Raw genomic sequence first — 20,705 nt, forward strand, 5'->3', positions numbered from 1 at the left:
TTATGTAACAAATACATATAAAAATCAAGAAGCTGTAGTGGATTAGAAATAGCATACGCATGATTGGTCTATTTTCAGTTAAACTACAAGAGAAAAATCCTATAATGTGCCAGAATTATGTAAATTGCCTTTTAGGTGGAAGGATAAATTAACAATTAGTTAAATAACGTCGTATTCACGATGTAATTGGGGTTATTTAACTCTAAAAACAGCTTCGTACATAAGTACACATTAGTTTACAATGTCGTCGTCCATTATGAATAAAGCAAATATGTATTTTGCTTGGTGTTATGCGTCATATATTTCCGTTTAAATAAAACTATAACTTCAGTGTAATAGCACCCCTACCACATCTGCAAGAGCTGTCTTGCATTTCTCCTCTTCGTAAGATATCACACTGTCTTTCAAAGTATTGGTCTCTTGGGACCCGTGCAAGTTCTGGGCAAGGAATATTACCACGCGTTACACACACATTAACGATGTGCTATTGTTAACGAAACGCAGCATTTAGGTCACTAAATTAGTAGGTTTCCCTTTCCTACCAACTTTTTAGCGGCATGTGTTCGTGTGGACTCAGGCATATACACATATGCGCGCATACGACTGCGCTTTGGTCTCCTACTTTAGTCTATATGTAACTTATTTATATAATTCCAAGGTTAAAACAGCCATTCTAGTGTGACCATTTTTAGGAATGTTTAATGCATTTTTAAAACGACAGCTGACAGGTAACACTGACGGTGGCAGTCTGCGCACGAGCAATGCATTAGTGACGCTGTGTATCAGGCCCTTAACCACGCTGTGTATCAGGCCCTTAACCACAGAGCAACTTCATGTGAAATTGCCATTTCACCCCCAGCACCCCTAATTGTTCGAAATATTTGTTGTGAAATCGCCCGTTGCCAGATACTTTGTTTTCTACTGCTGTTTAATGATTTTGAGAATATGTGCAGAGACGACTGCTCTTATGATCATGAACTACATCGTATTCTTGCTGCTGATCATAATTTTTAATGTGATCCAGTAAATGTGTAAATTTCGAAACTCATTAAGGGTAATCTCGTGGAGCGTATAGTTTTTTGTTGTGACAGGTAGAATACAGGAGAGAGTTAGTGGCCTATAAATGGAATCTATATTTATGCAAGATTCCCATTACACTAACAATTTATTTGGGTTGCATAAAGACATGTTTTCTATTGCGTGAGTTTTTGTCTATCACTAAAAGAAAATTAGTTTCTGAAGTCGCCAGAGCAAACGAATGCGAGTTCGTCTACCTGCTATGCAGCAGGCTAAATTGATAATAGTGCTTAAATAACATTAAACAGCATTAAACTTGGCTGGTTAACCAAGCTGACTGACATATTTTATTTTTAAATTGCATTGCCCCGTATATGTATGAATACCTTTAGGCTTATCATTTAAACAAAATGAATGTTATGATATAATTCTGCAGAGATGCTGGGTTTATTAACTTGTGGATGGTAACATTTACTTTGTACAAACCTTGGTACTAAACCTTTGTCCGAACCTTTGTAAACCTTGTAAAAAGTGGTCTACGAGGTAGGCTATATATAAATACGGGTCTATTTGTCAGATGTAAAGACACCAATTTGTGTTTGTGTATTACCTATTAGACTGAAGATTGTATCTCAACCGAGATAATGTGTGGTATTCATTAAAATAGCATTTATTTACATGTATAATATACTGTCGCCCTGGTGCTATTATCAGTAGGAAGTTGAGCAATCAAATGTTTTTGATTGTTTTCTACTCAGAAGCAGCGGCACGGAGTGAATGGGAACCAGGGTGCTTGTTGTGATTGGTCGAAAAAACTTGGCTGTACCCCTCCATCCCCTCATGAATAAAAGAAGGATTCGCGAGCCTATCGGCGCGCGCGCTACTCCCTCCTACACTGTGCGCGAAAGTTATCCACTTAAACTACTCCCAGGCTCCAAGCAGACTTTGTCATCAAAACCTGCCAGACCTTTTAAGAAAACACTGCAAAGAATTAAGTAACCTTTGTACACTTGAGAGCGTTTGGAGTACCCCTACCCTGACGCACACGGCATTTGGTTAGCAGTAGTTATTTTTGCTCATGCCCCTGGTCCGGTCGACAGCAGAAGAGTTTCTCCTTTTATCAGTTTATGAGATTTTACATCGTCGCAGCACTTTGATTGGATAACCGTTTTGTTATTTTCCTGTCTGAAAATCAGCACTGATCAACGACTCTGGACTACTGCTTGCAGTTTGAATATTGGCCCTATTGTGCCTCCTAATTTAAAAGCAGAATGTCGTCTTTACCAGGAACAGTACCACGCATGATGCGACCAGCACCAGGACAGAACTATCCCCGAACTGGATTCCCTTTGGAAGGTGGGTTAGCTCGAAAAACAAACATTCGGTAGTGGAACGTTTATTATTCCATATATATATATATATATATATATATATATATATATATATATATATATATATATATATATATATATATGGCCAGAGAGTGAACGAAATTGGCATTTACTGAATATTTTCATTCAACAATTTGCTTTGAGGGTTAATTTGATGGGATCGTGATATTTTAGTGATAATTTGTTAATGGATGTGCTGTTGACGAGTATTATGAAATAAACACACCCACTGCATTTATTCAGCGCCATTTGTCGAGCAGACAAGGTTCGTGCCTAAGTGGCTCAAATAAAACTTCCAAATACTAATCTCGCGTGTCAGCCCAGACCCCGGATTTGTTGAAGTGTTCGAGTGGCACAAGTGCAAGTAGAAGTGCTGCAAAGCGACGCATCAAAGGATTACATAAATATTTGTAAAGCATGACTTCGAATAATGAAACTGGACTCTGCCATATGTACAATTTGCTCTAAAGCCTAGTGAACCACTCAAGAATCACATATTTAAAGAAATTACTGACAGCATAGCGCTTAGAGATTTACGCTCCTAGATGTAATTTTGCGGGAAGGAAACATTGCGCAGAGCAGCAAAATTCTATTACAAAGATTTAAATGAATTTTGAATCTATAGATCAGGTAAAATTAATACCTTTCGATTTTTTAAATATGCAACTTTACAGCTCTGAGTACTTTATGCGATATTTGTCCAAAATAGGTACAATAACTGTAACCTACTTAATTTATCATAGGATTTTGTAAAGAGGCTACATTATTATGAGGAAAGGGAACAGATTGCACCAATTTTATATGAAACCTTTGTTGCGCCAAGCAGTTGTATTTTTAGTCAAAGCTAAGATATATTTAATTTTTTTTCATAGTATCGACTCCTCTGGGTCAAGGTCGCGTGAATCAGCTTGGCGGCGTGTTCATTAATGGCAGACCTTTGCCAAATCATATCCGCCATAAGATAGTGGAGATGGCACACCACGGCATTCGTCCCTGCGTGATCTCCCGCCAGCTTCGCGTTTCCCATGGTTGTGTATCCAAAATCCTCTGCCGATATCAAGAGACCGGCTCTATCCGTCCTGGAGCTATAGGGGGGAGTAAACCCAGGGTAAGAAGCCTAGTCTAAAATGTTTAATAAATAGGCATGCGGTTGTTATTATTATTATTATTATTATTATTATTGTTATTATTATTATTACAACCATCGTTGTTGTTGTTGTTGTTGCTGTTGTTGTTGTTGGTGGTGGTGGTAGTAGTAATTGCAGCAGTAATCAATATTGATTAAGAGGTAGACAAACAGGCCTAGATTATGAATTAATATCTTAATCTACAAAACACGTTACCAGTACAACTGCAGACAGTAAAATTAATCTTGTTTTCTCCCCTTCTCTTCTGTCTCAATCTTCTTTCTTCTTCTTTTTATTCGTACGCATTCTCAATTAATCCCAAAAGCAGGTGGCAACGCCGGACGTTGAAAAAAGAATTGAGGAGTACAAGCGCGAAAATCCTGGAATGTTCAGTTGGGAGATTCGGGACAAACTACTGAAGGACGGAGTATGTGATAGAAGTACAGTTCCCTCAGGTGAGGCCTCATCTGGTAAGCAACCTTTTTATTTTTACCAAGAAAATATTCAGAAAGCTCCTTAATGCAGAAATTCAAATTATTTGTATCCTTATAATCACTGCTGATATAATATGGACTAGATGAGTAATAGCCTATTATTATTATTATTATTATTATTATTATTATTATTATTATTATTTGTATTTGTATTGGTATTATTATTATTATTCAATTTAACATATATTTCATTTAAAGTGAGTTCTATCAGCCGAGTTCTCCGTGCCCGATTTGGCAAGAAAGAAGATGACGACGATTGTGATAAAAAAGATGAAAGCGGTGAGAAGAAGACCAAACACAGCATTGATGGCATACTCGGTGACAAAGGTAAATATATGGGCAATATTGTTTATACTGAGTTCAGCATGCGAGGCATATCCGTTTACTGCAAGTAAACTGATGTTTTTTGCAATGGAAATTCGTTCAGGAAATTGCTTGCGCAGAAACTAAAATCGTACGTGCTAAGCAAGGCCCCGCAGAGATGAATTCAATTCATTTCAGCTTTACAATACACGAGGTTAATGCATGCACATTTGCGTTAGTGCTCACTGTTTTTCACAAACGCTGGAGATGTGTCTTGCTGTTAAGTTGTCAGCTAGTCATTTGATTTAGCCTACTTAATTATTTATATTGGCCCTGACGGAAGGTATTTAAAGCTTGCTGCGTTTGTACAACACACTCCTCTATCGCTACGTAAATGTTCTCCCGGCAAGGGTAACTGACAGATGACCGATGTGGCAATCAAATTCAATTACACCCCATAGATTCACAACGTCGCCCGCTGCTGCACACGATAATTTGTCACTCTCATTCGCACATTATCGAAATTTTTAATCAGGTATAGCGCTGGCTTTTCATCTACGATACTTGTTTTCCATTATTTTTATGTAAACGGTCAGTAATATCTTTCACATTTTAAACGATCATTTTTGCCATCGAATATAGTATACAAAAAAGTGCTAAGTTTAAATACGTATATGCGTTTTGTGCGCAGTTAAAGAGATTTTGCTAAAAGAATCAAAGAAACGTTTTTAACTGTGACAATCATTCGTTAAACTTGAAGATGAACTTCATTCCAAAGACCTCTATACAACTGAAGGCTTTTAAAGTAAAGAATCTGTGCTACAAAGGCGAACTCTAAAAGCGAGGCATGGAAAAGAGAAATAGATCCGTCCATTCACGTCCAAAAATGCGTAAAGGAGGAGAGAAAACTTTCAACAAAAGGCAAAGAAGAAAAACTAAAGAGAAATGAATTATTCAATACGCCCCGCTGGTAGATAGTTTTGTAATATTATAGAATCATCTGTTTGGAATAGAATAAGATTTGGAGGGTGCAAAATGTTTCATTCTTGTTTGGAAGTGCCCTGCTCTTTTTGCGATTACCGTTGTCTTCCTTTACTGACGCTTGGCTTCACTGTCGATGAAGAAGGAGCGGGTGCTATACTTTATGGAATATAGTACGTCTTTAATGTGAGACATTGACCCAGGCAAAACGTAGATTCCACTTGTGCAAATAAATACTTTTGAGCTGTTTATCCCTACCAAATGCTATTAATTTCCTCAACGTCGACTGTTAAGGAGCAGTATATTGAAACATTTTATTTTAGGGCTTCAGTGTTCGACTAAAACACGTTTTGGTTTTTTGGGGTTTTTTTTTTTTGGTATGAAAAAGCGTTCCGAGACTGATGGTGGTAAACAGAAACGTTTTCATAGCGACCTCTGCTCTGGCAGACACGTTGCTGAGAGTCTGCGCCAGTACTCGTACAACAGAGAGAAAAACAGAGACCAGTAAGAGCCGGAGCTCTTGGATTATGGCTAAACAAAACGGCAAGCCCTGATTATACATTTCTACCGTGGTTCTCATTTTCACATCACTTCTGTGTTAGAAATGCGCTATGTTCTACTTCTGATGGATTGGCTGGCCATGCTTATTCTGAATGTTTATCAACTCGTACTCAACATAGTATTTAAAATTTATTTCCAAATACTTAGTTTTGATGGTGGCATACAGATGCGAAAACGCAACTTTCAAGACCTAAAAAATATTCGTATTTGGGCTTGTTTCATTCGATTATTCGGGTGGCATTTAATAATGCTAAGACTTATTAGAGCTCGTAATGAAAACGGTGTCATTTGAATGGGCGTCTATGTTGGAAAGGAGTGTAATAGCTCTCAGGCATCGTACGCAACGTATTTATCCCCAATCAGTCCTCACTCCCTTGAGTTCCAAGCACAAACGTCGTGTTGAAGGGTTTTAAAGCAGATTAAATTGAGCCTTTTATTATTCTCCACTTTCATCTTTAAACGGCTCTAGCTGACTTGCCTCAGGCACAAATTCATGAGATTTTGGGTTCTCTCACTGTTGTTAGGGTTTCATATAAACTTGATTTATTTTGTTTTGTTTTAAATTTGGATTGCTTTAGTTGATATGTTGCGCTCAGAGGAATGGAAACACACACCGAACACACCCGTGCCAATGGCCAAGTACCTTATGCCACTTGTTTGCTGGCCTATGTTGGCGAATGAGAGAAACCAATTTTGTCCTTGCATTTAATTCATAAAAACAACACGTTAGCTCTAGTGCTTCACTCCACAGCCTAATTGTGTCGAATGTCTAGCTGGGGGTGTAGGTACAGCAAATACCTCAGTGCTGCTGGTGGTTATATTTTGCAAAGCCAAGCTCCCCTAACCAGTTTTAAAGCCAGAGCATGAATCAGAACAAGAATGCTGTGGCAGCCTCGCGTGTCTGCATGTGCGGTAGCTGCGTGTGTGTATGACGGGGCCAATAATTTGTAGATAAAAAATAAAATAGGCTAGTGTCAGTCTTGTAATTAAGAACTAATGGCCCAGATTAAAGCAACCATGACGTTTTAAACGAATATAATAGCGAAAAAAAACACAATAATGGAAAACAATAGTTAAGGGCGGCGGGGGGGGGGGGGGGGGTGTTCTGATTTAATTACATACATACCGGACGGGACACAAGAGTAATGGCAGAGCAAATAATCAAGACACATGAAAAATAGTAAGATAGACATTCAGTTGAGTAACGCCTCTCGCATATGGACAACTTCCAAACATCGGACCTTTAGTGGAATACTAGTAGGGCCTGTAGTAGTCGCCCATAGAATCTGAATCTAAATTCAAACGAATTCATATTTGTTTTGAAGTGGCTTTTAATAACACGTTGACCTGAAGGTTGAAGTGAAAATACCCGCCCTTGGTGCACATTTTAGACAGCTTTGTTTTTAGAAAACCTAAAGTTATAGGCTATAGGATTCCAAAAAAACATTTCAATAAATGAAACCGGACGATGGGATGAATCGAAAGATTCATCATCACTTCAAACAAATCTATCTGGAATGGTGAGAGAGGTTTATTGAAAGTATGGTGAAGTTATTTAGCTATTAATAACATTTTTCCTCAGGCACCGACAGGCACTCCATCTACACTTTCTCGCAGCTATTTGACTGGGTTGAAATTGAGGGAGACCCAAATGTTGGGCAGAGATAACACAATCATCACAGCCGCGGTCCTGTGCTGAGCATCAATGTATTAAACTCGGATTAACCTCCCCTTGCTGCCTCCCACCAAATTTCATTGGAATTTCATTGGAATTTGGTGGGAACATGAGAGAACATATATGCCTGCTTAAATAGAACGTATACCATACCATAAAATGCAATGCAATACAATAAAAGTAATTTTATAGTTCATTGTCATTATCAACAGCAGCATCAGCATCATCACAATAATAATAATATTAATAATAATAATGATAACAACAACAATAATAATACAATAACCAGATCACAACAACAATAATAACAATATTGATAAAAATATTAATAACAACAACAACAACAACAACAATAATAATAATTATTATTATTGCTGTTGTTGTTGTTGTTACAATTATTAGTAGTACCAGACCAGAAAGTTGTTACTTAATTAATATTTTAAATAACCATAACATTTTATGATGACGGACATAGACAGTGCTTGTTCAGAGAGATGACTGAAATATAGCCATTATTTAATATTAACAAATTTGGCTGGAGACTTTTCAGTGCAGCTAAAGTGCAAGCTCTTTAACCTTATTCTTGCTTTTTACAGTGGATTAGTCTTCAAAAGTCACACCCCAAAAAGTCGTAAGTGACGTAATTCGTGGAACGAATCAAATTAGCCAAGCAGTACAAGTGCTGATCGTTCTAAACGGGAATAGCGTCGCAGTTCAGGTTTCAGCCTTTTACGTAGAAATAATATCGTGAGTGTTCGTGCGCAGAGAAGCTACACACAGGAAACATGCACTATTTCACTTACAGTTTTGTTGTAATTTTTTCTGTCACCTCGCTGTTTCCTAAAATCTGACCAAACATTTACGACCGTTGTCAGGATTTTCATATGCTCTTAAACTTAGGGTATTTACGCTTATTATTGGTAAATTCCGCTCTTGTCAAACAATGGCAATTACAAATTCAATAATTTGTTGAATTACAAATTACTGTAGCTGGTTTGCATTGTTTTTAGCATCTAGGCTATTTATGAGTAGCCTAGTTGGCCAGTAGAATAACCACTTGCACATAAACTCATACTAGACACCAAAAGGCCTCTCTGACAAGTTTTTGTAGCCCATAAGTTCAGGTTGTCAGTAATAGCTCTATTATGGTGCAGAGACAACTACGAGAAGTCAGATTGTGCAATGCAAATCTTGTCGTCCCACAGAATATTAATTCGCAATTAATTTCAGCATCTCTACTGACCTGTTCACCTGAGGCAGGCCCTGTCGCTGCTGCAAAAGAGATTTCCTCATGTGTTTCAAATATCTGAAAGGACGAAAGAACAAAAAATAGAGAGTAGGTGCAAAAAATAGAGGAGTCTATGGGAAATGGAGAAGCTTAAAGTCTTTGATCCTTGGGCGCGTTTGCTTATCAGAAACACTTGTGGTGACACCACGACAATGGGAGTTCATCATATTACAGACTGGCAGTGCTGCTTTCAAGCCAGCCTGTCTATTAATTAAAACACTTTTCCCCCCTATGTGGGATAGGGACTATCTCAGCGCACATATATGGATGTTTTTCGAATCTGTTTTCTGATTTTTTTTTTCTTAAAGGGGAAATCTCCCTTTTCGGCCTACTTAGTGAAATTCTGAAGTCTGCTGTAGAAGACACGGGGATTTTTCCCTCCTTCACATACAAAATTAAGCGCATAATCCTTTCACACCCAGTAACTTTAAAAGACTGCCTTCGTTGCCACTATAATCAAAACAAACCTTAAAAGTGTAAGAGCTTTTAATTTAAGAACTGACATGGCATGTAGTAATTTATGTGACATGGCTTTATATTTTAGATGGATAAAGTCAGGAATAGTTGTCATTCCTAGAGACTGGCTCTATTCAGCAGGCTGGGGACCATCGTGATATATCGGAAGACCAAAATAGACAAACGACAAAGGGGAAACTCCAGCTGACAGCAATAAAAGTATTGGCCTTCGGGCTTCCTATGTAGTGTCACAAAAGTGTTTGATATCCCAAATCACCATCACTTCAGTGCCGCACACTGCCTATAAAGTCTGGAGCCCAGAGAACTCTTGGTGACCCGACCCAAATAACGGCGAGGATGTCTTTTTCAGCCACTGCTGTAGAGCGTCTCAAATGCCATAACGAGTCATGAATTCCTACTGTTTACCCCAGTATGAGCTTCTATTTACTGAAAAGAAATTAGCCCGCAAAAACGCTTTCGTGTTATTGCAATTCTCTAAACCAATCTCCGAGGCGGTAAATAATTCAGTGTGGGGCCTGCTATTAAATAGCTATTAAGGTATTTGCAATCGATTGTCGATAAAAGCAACACAAGTGTGTGACAGTTTGTTAATTAGACAACACACAAGCGTCCTTTGACAGGGCAGAAGCGTCTAGCCATAGCTTTATGTAAAGCGCTTGGAACTTGTTGATTTTTGCTTTATTGTTCGTTTCGCTTTCTAACAGCATTAATGGTCTCTTTGGGAATACAAATATACTAAAAGAGGAGTTACCAAAGTGGAAAGGGTTTTTTTGAATGGGGGTGGGGGTGTGTCGCACCCCACTCCTTTTGCCATGGAGTGTTCAGTAGCTATTCCTTAATCCTGCTTTCATTTTTGCCGACAAATGCCAAGAATCTTGTCTGGAGACCCAATAGGACACTGATCAGCTAACAAAAGGGAATCCTTCCACAAGGCTGCTCTGGCGAAACATCGCTCAGAGTAGTCATAAAAACGGAGCGCGCAAATTTTGACCGCAAGTAAAATAGAATTAGACGTACACATTTAAAAATAACTTTTAAATGTAAAAAAAAAAAAATCTTTTAAATGTACATTCGCTACAGCTACGTAACGTATTGGTAGTGCTGAAACCGGGACTTCTGTTACAAACAAAACGTTAAAAAAAGTCTGCATTCTTCTAGAACAGTGGAACAGTATGCAGAGTAAATATGCTACCTTTCCTACAGTCATACGGAACAAAGGTCAATACGTCTGATTAGAAAGATATGGAATTGAAAATATATTTCAATGCTTTTTGAACGGCACTTCACTGTTCATTATTATGCCTGCATGTGAAATGTCTCGCTTGAAAATAGTGTGACTAATCGCACATTACGGGTCATCGAACACTAGGTCTACCATATTGAAAAATTAATACATTTACATTTGCAGATCACAACTACACACTTTAAGACAAAATCTTACGTCGATTTGACCAACGTAATCAGAAATTAATTTTGTGTTAGTATGGAAATGTTTGTTTTAACGCTTGTAGTTCCCAAAGGCTGCTGCGTTTAACTATTTTAACTGATGTGCCATGTGAGAGCAACAGTAAACAGCTTGAGATTAAAACATAATTTAAGGCTAGTTATGTTAGTGTCTAATGCTAGTAATATTAACTAGGCAGTGTTTTGGGTTATTGTTTTTTTCAGTGTAAAGAAACTGCAGTCAATAGTCTTTTACTATTCTTATAAATAACTATGGTTCCTTCAATGGTCTGCCGATTTGTTTGACCAAAGATCATTCTGAGCTCACAGACTGCTCTGCTGACTTAAAAATAGCCCCTTCAAATAAAAGAAAGCAAAGGGGAAACTCTCTTGCTTAGTGTCTTTTGGTGTCTTTGCGTTGGCCATTCAGCTGATGAACTCCTCCAAAAGTTTATTAAGAGTGCCGAAACAAAGGGACCTAAACCCTTTAGGCAACCACGGAGACAGTTTATAAACTGGCTACTATTGTTCCTCAAAGGCAGATGCATGAATACCTTTGAATGGGCTCTATCAAACTGACATGATCAAGCTAGACAACAGCATGTTAAAAGGAGAAGCTTTTCTTTCTGCTAGCACAGATCTGTATATTTCCTGCATTAATGTACATCTGCGGTAGGAGGGCTCCAAGCTGGGTGCACTTGCCCCTGGTCAATATTGTGAGCCAAAGTCTTTAGACCATTTGAAGTAAAGGTCTGTGTTCTGCACGCCCACAGTAGGCAGCAGGTGTCACGAGTCTGGGAGAAGTATGGTAATCTTAAGCACAAAAAAGAAAAGGGTCACCCTCCTTTTTAACGTTTAAAGAGTGTTTTCCAAGTGAGTGACTTGGAATTGGCTTTTTGTAGTACTGGATGTTGTCTTAATGCAAGTTATAGGATTTGCATTTCTATGACTGCCATGGAAAGGTTTGAAGGTTTCAAAATGTTGACGCATTGCTTGTTGAAACTGTTTCCCTTGTGAAATTATAAGATGTTATAATTTAAGATAAAGTCATATTTACTTGTGTGGAAAATCATGTAGACATAACATACACATTTAAAGCTTGTATATCATTGTAGAAATCATATTTTCAGTTTAATTTTTACAGGAAAATTATATATATATATATATATATATATATATATATATATATATATATAGAGAGAGAGAGAGAGAGAGAGAGAGAGAGGGAATATGTAGAGAGAGAGATAGAGAGAGGTAGATAGATAGATATAGTGAGAGATCTCTTTTATTGCCCTCTGGACTGCTCATTTAAACCACTAAGGATAATTGTAACAAATAACAAGAACTTACCCAAACAAAGAACCCTCTGTGTGTAGTGTGGTGTGACTAAGAAATAATGGGTGTTGTGATTTGTGACCCTTCTTGCCTACTTTCGCTCTTCCTAAAAAGGACATTGTCCTACATGAGATTGCCCAAGATAGAGAGGATTGTTCACTCACATGGCAACTCAAACACCCCTGGCAGGTGCTACCTTTGGATAGTTTATCAGTAGAGTGAATAAAAATGTGGACCAGGATGAGAGCCATAGCCAAAGAAGGACTATCATAGAGAGGCCAGATTAGGGAAGATTACATTTTGTGGCTACTAGTACAACACAGTTGGCATATTTCCAATTTCAGTAATTAGCTTGCTCACTAAACCTGCAGTTCCTTTTCTTCTTTTATGTGAGTTTCAATTTGTCATTTCCCTTGTTTGGATTTGTCAGCACTTGGTTATTCTAATGTAATAGTCATGTGTAATGAATCTATGGTGCTTTATCCACTTAATCTTGTTGATGCATTTCAAGAAAACAGTATCACTACATAATGCATGTTACTATTACCACTACTCTTGGAGACCTTCTAATATACAATATCCACTGCTCCATAACAGCAGTCTCACAGCATTGGAAAATTGGAAAAATGCAGGATACATATAGAAGTAACTATACAGCTCATAACTCGCTGATCTAGATATTAGCAACTCAGGAAATACCTCTGCCTTTATTGCATCTAAGGCTGATGAACATGTATAAATGTGTAATTTGTACAAAATCTCTTTTTTTACTACATTGCATAGTGCAGTTTTAGCTTTTACATAAACTTAAACACATGTTTGCTAACAAGCACAACCCTTTAACAACTTCAATCACTCCAAGTAATCAACTATCTTAGCCAGTTAACAAAGCATGCCAATCTTGGATGATTGGTTAGTCACTTGTTGATAGATTGCATAATGTTTACTTTCCCGGGGCCCCCAAATCTCTAGCGACCTGTTGATATTGGTTTTGAGAGTAGAATATCCATCTGAGACTGGCCCCTTGGGCCCCCCTAAAATGTTTGCCTTAACCTCAGAGTTAGAGTCCCCATCTATCTTTTTCAGAGTCAGTGTCATATGACATGCTCAAGCTTTCATAATGACATTTAATTTTTTAAAACCTTAATATCTGGATCTTGTTAATTACAGTAAATCTAAATGAAAAGTGTTCTTCATAATCACAGCAATCAGGCAGGTCATACAAAGTTAAAACTTTTAATGGAATTAGTCTTTCATTGTTCAGAATCTAAAACCAAATGCACCCTATACAAATATATCTCCATGCTAGAACAATGAGATTGACTGGAAATAAAATATTAGCTATGTACCCCTTGTAAGTATAGTGTCTTCAATTTGCACAGCCATGTCCTCATTCATTATTCAAAAAGAAAGAAAGAAAGAAAAAACATACACATTCAACTTTGCACGGCATTAGTTTGCGATAGACAAAACACAAAAAATTTCATCTCCATGTAATGCGTAGCAGTGATTAAGCAGAGAAGCATTTGTGCCACATAGGTTCTGTGATTAGTAGTTAACACCATGGTCCAATAGCTTAAATATCTCCATCAGCACATGCTACTTATGGCCAGAAAATTCCTCATTTTATGCTGCTTAGCGGCGTCACCCCAAGATTCTTCATTAGCCTTATTTATAAGTGTGTTTTGCGCGTACACAAAGACAATAAACATGTTCCTAGAGTGTTGCAAATTAGAAATTTGCTCAGATTTTTTCCACCAACTTAAAACGTGAAGGCGCTGGGCAGAGGGGGAGAGGTAGTGGGGCCAGGCAGCTGGCGGGGAGAGGAGCCCGCTCCCGGCTCCCTGGGCTGCTTTGCGCTGCCCGCTTGTCGTACATTTTCAACTAATGGGCTTATTTATGCACCCACTGTCAGTCTCTCCTCAGGCTACATCTACACTGATCACAACACCCTGTCCCTCTGCCTGCCTGTTCCTGCCTTATAGCAATGTCTTATAGTATAGATAGTTTTGGGTTATTTTTTTTTCTGTTGTGCTTGATGTTTGATTAAAAATGCCTGAAATTAATGTGATAGAGGCCTTATGTTTGGCTTGAAGTTGGTGCTTAGTTAAGGTTGTGTTTGTAAGGCTGATTAGGTGGGATTTTAGGCGACCTCATTTGTGTTAAAAGATTGATGTCTAGGGTGTACTTTTTGACAGACTGCTAAAGCAAAGCTTTTGTCAGCCTTAAGTATATAAGTATATATTTCAAAGCACCTTTTAACCATGCTTTTTAAAGAGGTTTATTGATCACAAACAACATTCTTTGAAAGGGAAAAACCTCCATCTCTGTATATTAATTTGCTTTTTTCAAAATAAGATTATGCCTTTATTTAAAAAAATATCGTTAGCCATTTGAATTTAAGCCTCTGGTGTCCTATTGGTGCCTGTGCTGATATATTTAGATTTATTTTGCAAAAGATAACTTGCTAGTAAAACTGACAGTCAGCACTTTACCATTTATCTCAGAAGATGCATGCACATTTGGCTGTGGGAGACACTGTGAATAAAAATTTGCGCTTATTAAATGATAGTTTACTAAAATATAATGCATCAATAATAAAGTCTTTGTAATAACTTAATTTACTCTACTGTTTTACCCTTAGTGCCTACAGGAAATACATCACATGGAGATGTATGGAGCACCCTAGAGTTCTTTTCAGTGTTGTATGAATTAACTAGTTTTTGTCAAAGGTGTCGAGTTATTCATGTATGTGGATGGAATGTCTTTGATGTGAAAGTATTTTGGTTATGTTTATAAATTGTATTTGATATGCCTTATCTAAAACAACCATCCAAAGCATCTTTATCTAAAGAATATATCAATTATGAAATATCTAAATTACCTAAATATATATGTAGCAAACTCATTTTGTTTCACAGTTCATAGGTTTAAACAATTTATTTGCAACATTGTGTGCATATATATAAGTATGTTCCTCTCTCTGGCTCATCTTTTCTCAGGCATGATTTAAAGTGGAATTCAATTAAGGCATAAAAGTTTAAAGGGCTGATTCTACAATCTTTTCCTTCTTTTAAAAATGTGATTAAGTTCCACCATTTTGATTGCTTTTGACCTCAATTACCAAGATCCATATCCCAGGAAATGGATTCAATATTAAAAAGGAAGAATGAGGCTAGTGTAAATGGACACCTGCTTTTCACCTGCCGTCTGAACAATGCTGGCAGGTAGAAACTGAATTAGAGCTTTCTCAAGTTTCTTTTGAATGTCTCAGCATTTCCCACCAAAGAGAGTCCCCTGTTCATGTAGTAAGTTGAAAGAAACTTTACCATCATCACTACGTTACCAACATGGCCTGCAACAATATTAAGGAATTTAATCATGTATAGCTTTCACTGGCACAGTACTTAACCATGCGACTCCAAAACTTGATGTTTGCCTAAAATATGATGAGAAATACCAAAGGTCAACGCAACCAAAACAACCACACCACACCTTTGCTGTGTAGCCACATCTCAGGCCACTCACAGGTGATTATACATGAAGCTAAATAACACTTTCTAGATTACTTCTCTAGATTTTCTTTACAGTTTTACAGACCAAACACTCAGTTGCCACATTCCAGAACATTTGAAACCTAAGAGACACAAGCCATCCTTGGCCACGCCCTCTCTCCATGGAGCTGGCCTTCTCCTCAGCCCCTTAATGGATTAATATGCAGGCAGCACTTTCCAGTGGCGCTTGGGCACAGAGAGTCAATATGTCAGCATTTATTGATGCCCCACAGAGCTGCACAGGGTTTTCAGCCCTCTATTCAGACTTAAATGGCCCCCTAAGGTGCTGCCTCTATTGGGACTGAAAAGATGGGGAGGCCCGTGAGGCTCTCTGTTGTTTAAGGTGAGCACGCTCTCACACACACGCAACGGACAAAAAGGCCACTGGGCCTTCAAGCACATGACAAGACCTATAAAAGAGCATCACCCATCACCTCTCCTTCACATTTTCCCTTTTCCCTCCAAACGTTTTTTTTTTTTTTTTTTTTTTTTTTTGCGACCAAAAAAAAAAAGAAGAAAAAGAAGAAAAAAAAAGGGTTAATTGTTTGTTGTGGGAGCTGGAGATTATGGACCCGTCCCTCCTTTCTCCACAAGCTTTTTTTTTTTTTTCTGTTTTGTGCAGCTTCTTCTTTTTTTTTTTAAGGATGTGCTTTTATCCCACAGAATGAAAAGAATGGATGCGAGACAGAAGGAGTGTGAACCCCACACTCAATGCCATTATCCTTTTCCATTTCGATTTGCCATCTCCTGTTAAAAGCTTGCCTACAATGTGGTGCTGAGGTTTTAGAAAAACAGAAAAGAAATATGGATGATAATAATAATAATCTTGATAATGATGATTCTGCCTAAAATGACTGGCCAGTTAAAAGTATCAGGCCTGCCCATATCAGGAACTGTTCTGTGTTTGTTCTGTAGCTATCCCTTCATGTTGTCCGTCTTCAATGTTTCCAGTTGCTTCGCATCTCCAAACTTTTTCAGTCTAAATTCCTGTCCCGGCTTGGGCCATGCTCCAAAATATTGCTCTGTCTTCTGCTCCGGTGTTGGATTAGTTGTAACTGTGCGGATCTGCATAATTGAGAGCATGTCCTCCAGCCAGTCTGCTCCTGGGCCTCCCGCTGCCGTCACTGTGGAGCGGAGCCATATCTCTGCCTCGGATCCACTGTAGACGCTCGGAGAGGCAGGTCGGCTTAAATCCAGCCCAGAAGCTATGTGGATTGTTCTGTAGCAGATGCATGTTGCAGATAGGAGGTTCTAGCTGTCTGTTTGTACGGTACGTCTCACTGACCAATAAAGAGCACGGTGGAACAACTGTAAAAACAAAAGGAGGGAAACTGGGGAAAGCATGGAACTGGACTGCAACATTTGATTTGAGAACACACTTTTTTTGGTGGTTTTTGGTCTACTATTATTTGGTCTACATTTTAGGTGAAATTGAACTGTGAATTTATTGTGAGTCAGACTGAGGGTAATTCAATTGGAATGAGTGGATTTTCTCCTGTTGTACGTTTGCATGGAATACCATCTGTTTTCTACACTTACGAACAGCCGTGCTAGAATTTGCTCCTCAAAATCAGGGGGTGGTCTCTTGAAGAATCACTTTGGATGTGAAATAATAGCCAGTGCAGAGTGTACGTTATGTTGACAGAGGCTCTGTGCCATGGCTTATTACTGTCCCCTACATAGTTGACCAGCGCTAAATCTATTGCTCTGTCTTGCTAATCACCGCTTGTTGGAACCACTTGCATGGCTGGGTAGGGGGGCTGAGAGGCGGCACTGCTAATATGTCACACAACCTGGCCATAATGTTGTTTAGACTGCCAGGTCTGATGAAGACAAATGTGTAAATGTTTGCCACCATGCTAAGTGCGGTGCCCTTTCAGGAATGCACAGCTGTGCGGGGCTCCGTTTCCTCGGGCCTTTTAGCTGACCAGAGGGCCCCAGAGAGAGTACGCGCAGCATGAGCGGCCGGAGGAGAGCGCCAATGAAAAGGCCTCGGAGGCAGGGGAAAGGGTCCAGGAGTGGCCGGCGTGATGAATATCCCATCTGCCGGTGGCTTTGCTGGTGTCCGAGGTTCATGGGGGAAGACGGAAGAGAGAGAAGCTTGTGTTGGGTGGTCACGGCACCTCTTTGGCCCCCAGTCACTCTTCACCCACAGCAGTTAATCACCACCCTGGGCTCAGCTGCGTTTAATGTGCCTCGCGCCCTGGCCATGACGGAGTTCACTCACTTTGTATAGTGAATGCGCTTTGTGAATCAGAAGTAGGATTGTTAGAGCTTTTCCTTTTCGCTGGCTGATCTGTCGGTTTCTTTATGATTTTACAGCCCGCTGGCAGCTGTACTCAGGCTTCTGAACCAGTGCAGTTCTTCTGATATGATTAATTGTCCCCATGTGCGGCTAAGTGCTACAAGCTATGTCAATTCCTTTGGGAGCAATCAACCAGAGCAATTAGAATGATTCAAATGTGACATGGGAGTAAATGTTATATGTCTTTTGGGTGTATGTGAAGGGTTTTTTTTCTCTCTCAAAAAAGAAGTCAACATTGCTGATTAATTTTCTGATCATTTTTTAATTATCAAAGTCTTCAATATACATTCAGTAATTTTCTCTACAAACATATGACATTTGACAAAATAGGGAACCCTGGAGGATAGAATAATGCATTCTTATTATTCCTCCACTAAGCTTTCATTTCACGATAAGTGTCTGAGAATTTTCATCAACATCCCCTGAACTTATAAATAGAATTATATCTGTCATGTTATTATAATCAGAATGTTCTTTATTACCTTAGAGGCAGATGAACAGTTGGAGATGGGCTCCTAATAGTTTTTTTAAACCACAGATATATCTTGCCCTATTTCTCTTATTCTAGAGCAGTACTGCCATACCCAATGCTCCAACCAGTGGCAGTCGCAGGCAGCAGACATTGTGCTTCATTACATTTATGCCGTAGCACATTCGCAGTGTCTGGGAACTTGCCACGGTCACATTTGCCTGATGGGCCCAAGCAAGCCAATCGCGGGATCTCTTGCTGAGACAAAGATGAGGTTCAGGTTTGGGCGGCATATATCTGCACCAGCGTCTGCTTTCATTACCATAATCCCGTCTTCATTATACAGAGAGACATCCAGGCGGAAAGAGACGCTGACCTTCTGCGGGAGCGCGCTGTCAAACGTCTCCTCTTTCTGAGCGGGAGGCGCAGGGCGGGCCGAAGTGCTGGTCATGTGCTGCGACGTGCCAGCTGAATGACATCGGAATTGTTGTGATCAGGACCGAATGAGATGTGGAGGAATATATAGTCATCAGCAAGGCATGCGCCCCGCACCCGAGTGCCTGCCCTCTGGAGTTGTGTTCCCTAGATTCACCTCGCTTGGATTTCTATTTCCTTTTGGCTGTGTGCAGGGAAAGCACCAAAAAAAAAAGACAGACTGGGAAGAGAAAAGGGAGAAGTTGAGGCACGGCGATCACCGGCGTTAAGAGGACCGATCTCTGGCTTGGCCCAAATCTTCCCAGATAACTGTATGAGTCGGGGATGCAAAGCAAGTCTGGATCCTGGTGGATTTTCTCCCCTTGCTTTAAATCCAGCAGCATGTAGAAGAGAACAAATAAATTCCATGCTGTCTCTGAAATGAAAGCTGTAGGCACCCCTCGGTTTCGGAGGTGCCTTTGGAAAGTGATCTATAGACCACTGTGCCGGCCTCGAGTGTTGTCATGGCAAGTTAAAGGCAAATCGCTTTGTCACAATCTCCCCAAAAATCAACAAAGGTATATGCAGCGCATGTATGGGGTCTTCTGTTTGTATTCAAGTGTATTTTTACTTGGGCCTTTCAGAGGAGGGGGCACTTTAGTGAAACAGGAATCTTGGTAAAAAGAAAAGGCAGAGGAATTGATTTAATTAATGCGGCCTCATGTCCTACGGCCACATGTAATCCGTTGAGAACTGTGGCGCATGAGCTCCGGGAGACAAAAAGACAGCCACCAGAAGACTCCTCAAGTGGCCTGTAATGAGAGTCTCTGTGTAATCCCGTAATTCCTTGTTTAATTAAACTGCGGCGCTGGCCTGAAGTCGGAGCCACTTTGATGGCTCCGTTATTGTTACGGTTTTATTTAGGCAGCATTTGGAACTTTTTTCCTGGCCTATTTCCACATGTGTTCCCCAAACACACACACACACACACACACGCACACACACACACGCACACACACAAACAAAGACTAGCACATATGAATTTCATAATCTGGGGTTGCCCTTAGATGGTATTTGAATGCAGTTGGGAGTAAACCGGAATCACGGGAACCAGTGCCAGAGTGTACAAATGGAGATTTTTTTTTTTGGACTCGAATCAGCATAATAGACCCAGGCCATTTAACTGAATACTTTCTTAGGGAAAGTATAGGGAAAGTATAGGGAAAGTACCAGTCATTCTTGTGGTAAACATATAACTCTTAAATCTGAATGTTTAAGAATCTTCATAACTGTTCATAAAAGGTTTTTGGGTTTACCTGATCAAATATACCATGGGTTTTAACTCCCATGGCTGTGAATGACCAAAAGGGCGGGGTGGGGGTTGGACACAGTGCCTGACTACTTAAAAGGTTAGAACTGAGACAGCTTTAAATGGTTGGAACCGAGACAGCTCTAAATGGCTAGAACCGAGACAGCTCTAAATGGTTGGAACCGAGACAGCACTAAAAGGTTAGAACCGAGACACCTCTAAAAGGTTAGAACCGAGACACCTCTAAATGGTTAGAACCGAGACACCTCTAAGCAGCCCTGGGCCTTGGCCCTCCAGCACTGGAGCTGTCCCTGCTGAGCCCAGTGTTTGCTGAGTGTGTTTCCATTTCCCCACATGGCCAAACCTCACGCTCACCTTTCCCAATCAAAACAGGAGCGAGCAGGAGCTCCTCTAGCCACCTCCCTGGGAAAACACCTCCCAAATCCCTCTGGCAGTATAGCCAGTCAGAAAAGCGTCTGCATGACAGGCTGCTGTGATTACAGCAAGCCAACCAGCTTCCATTTAATGATATGATTTTTTTTTTCTTAATGGACTAGACTTC

The 20,705-nt window shown here is 39.6% G+C and overlaps 1 protein-coding gene across 4 annotated transcripts in view; it reads left to right on the forward strand.

The window, feature by feature from the left end:
- Positions 1 to 1,938: 1,938 nt before the first annotated feature.
- Positions 1,939 to 20,705, forward strand: part of pax7b (paired box 7b) — a 45,075-nt gene continuing 26,308 nt past the window's right edge. For 2 of the 4 annotated variants that reach the window (XM_026998139.2, XM_026998141.2), the window contains exons 1-4: positions 1,939 to 2,373; positions 3,281 to 3,516; positions 3,861 to 4,005; positions 4,228 to 4,356. In XM_026998139.2, coding sequence (XP_026853940.1) covers positions 2,289 to 2,373; positions 3,281 to 3,516; positions 3,861 to 4,005; positions 4,228 to 4,356 — 595 coding nt within the window. In that variant the 5' untranslated portion in view covers positions 1,939 to 2,288. The remainder of the gene's footprint in view (positions 2,374 to 3,280; positions 3,517 to 3,860; positions 4,006 to 4,227; positions 4,357 to 20,705) is intronic. The other 2 variants (XM_026998140.2, XM_026998142.2) reach the window with 1 other exon arrangement.

This window comes from Electrophorus electricus, chromosome 24 (assembly GCF_013358815.1).
Source record: "Electrophorus electricus isolate fEleEle1 chromosome 24, fEleEle1.pri, whole genome shotgun sequence".
Lineage (NCBI taxonomy): Eukaryota > Metazoa > Chordata > Actinopteri > Gymnotiformes > Gymnotidae > Electrophorus > Electrophorus electricus.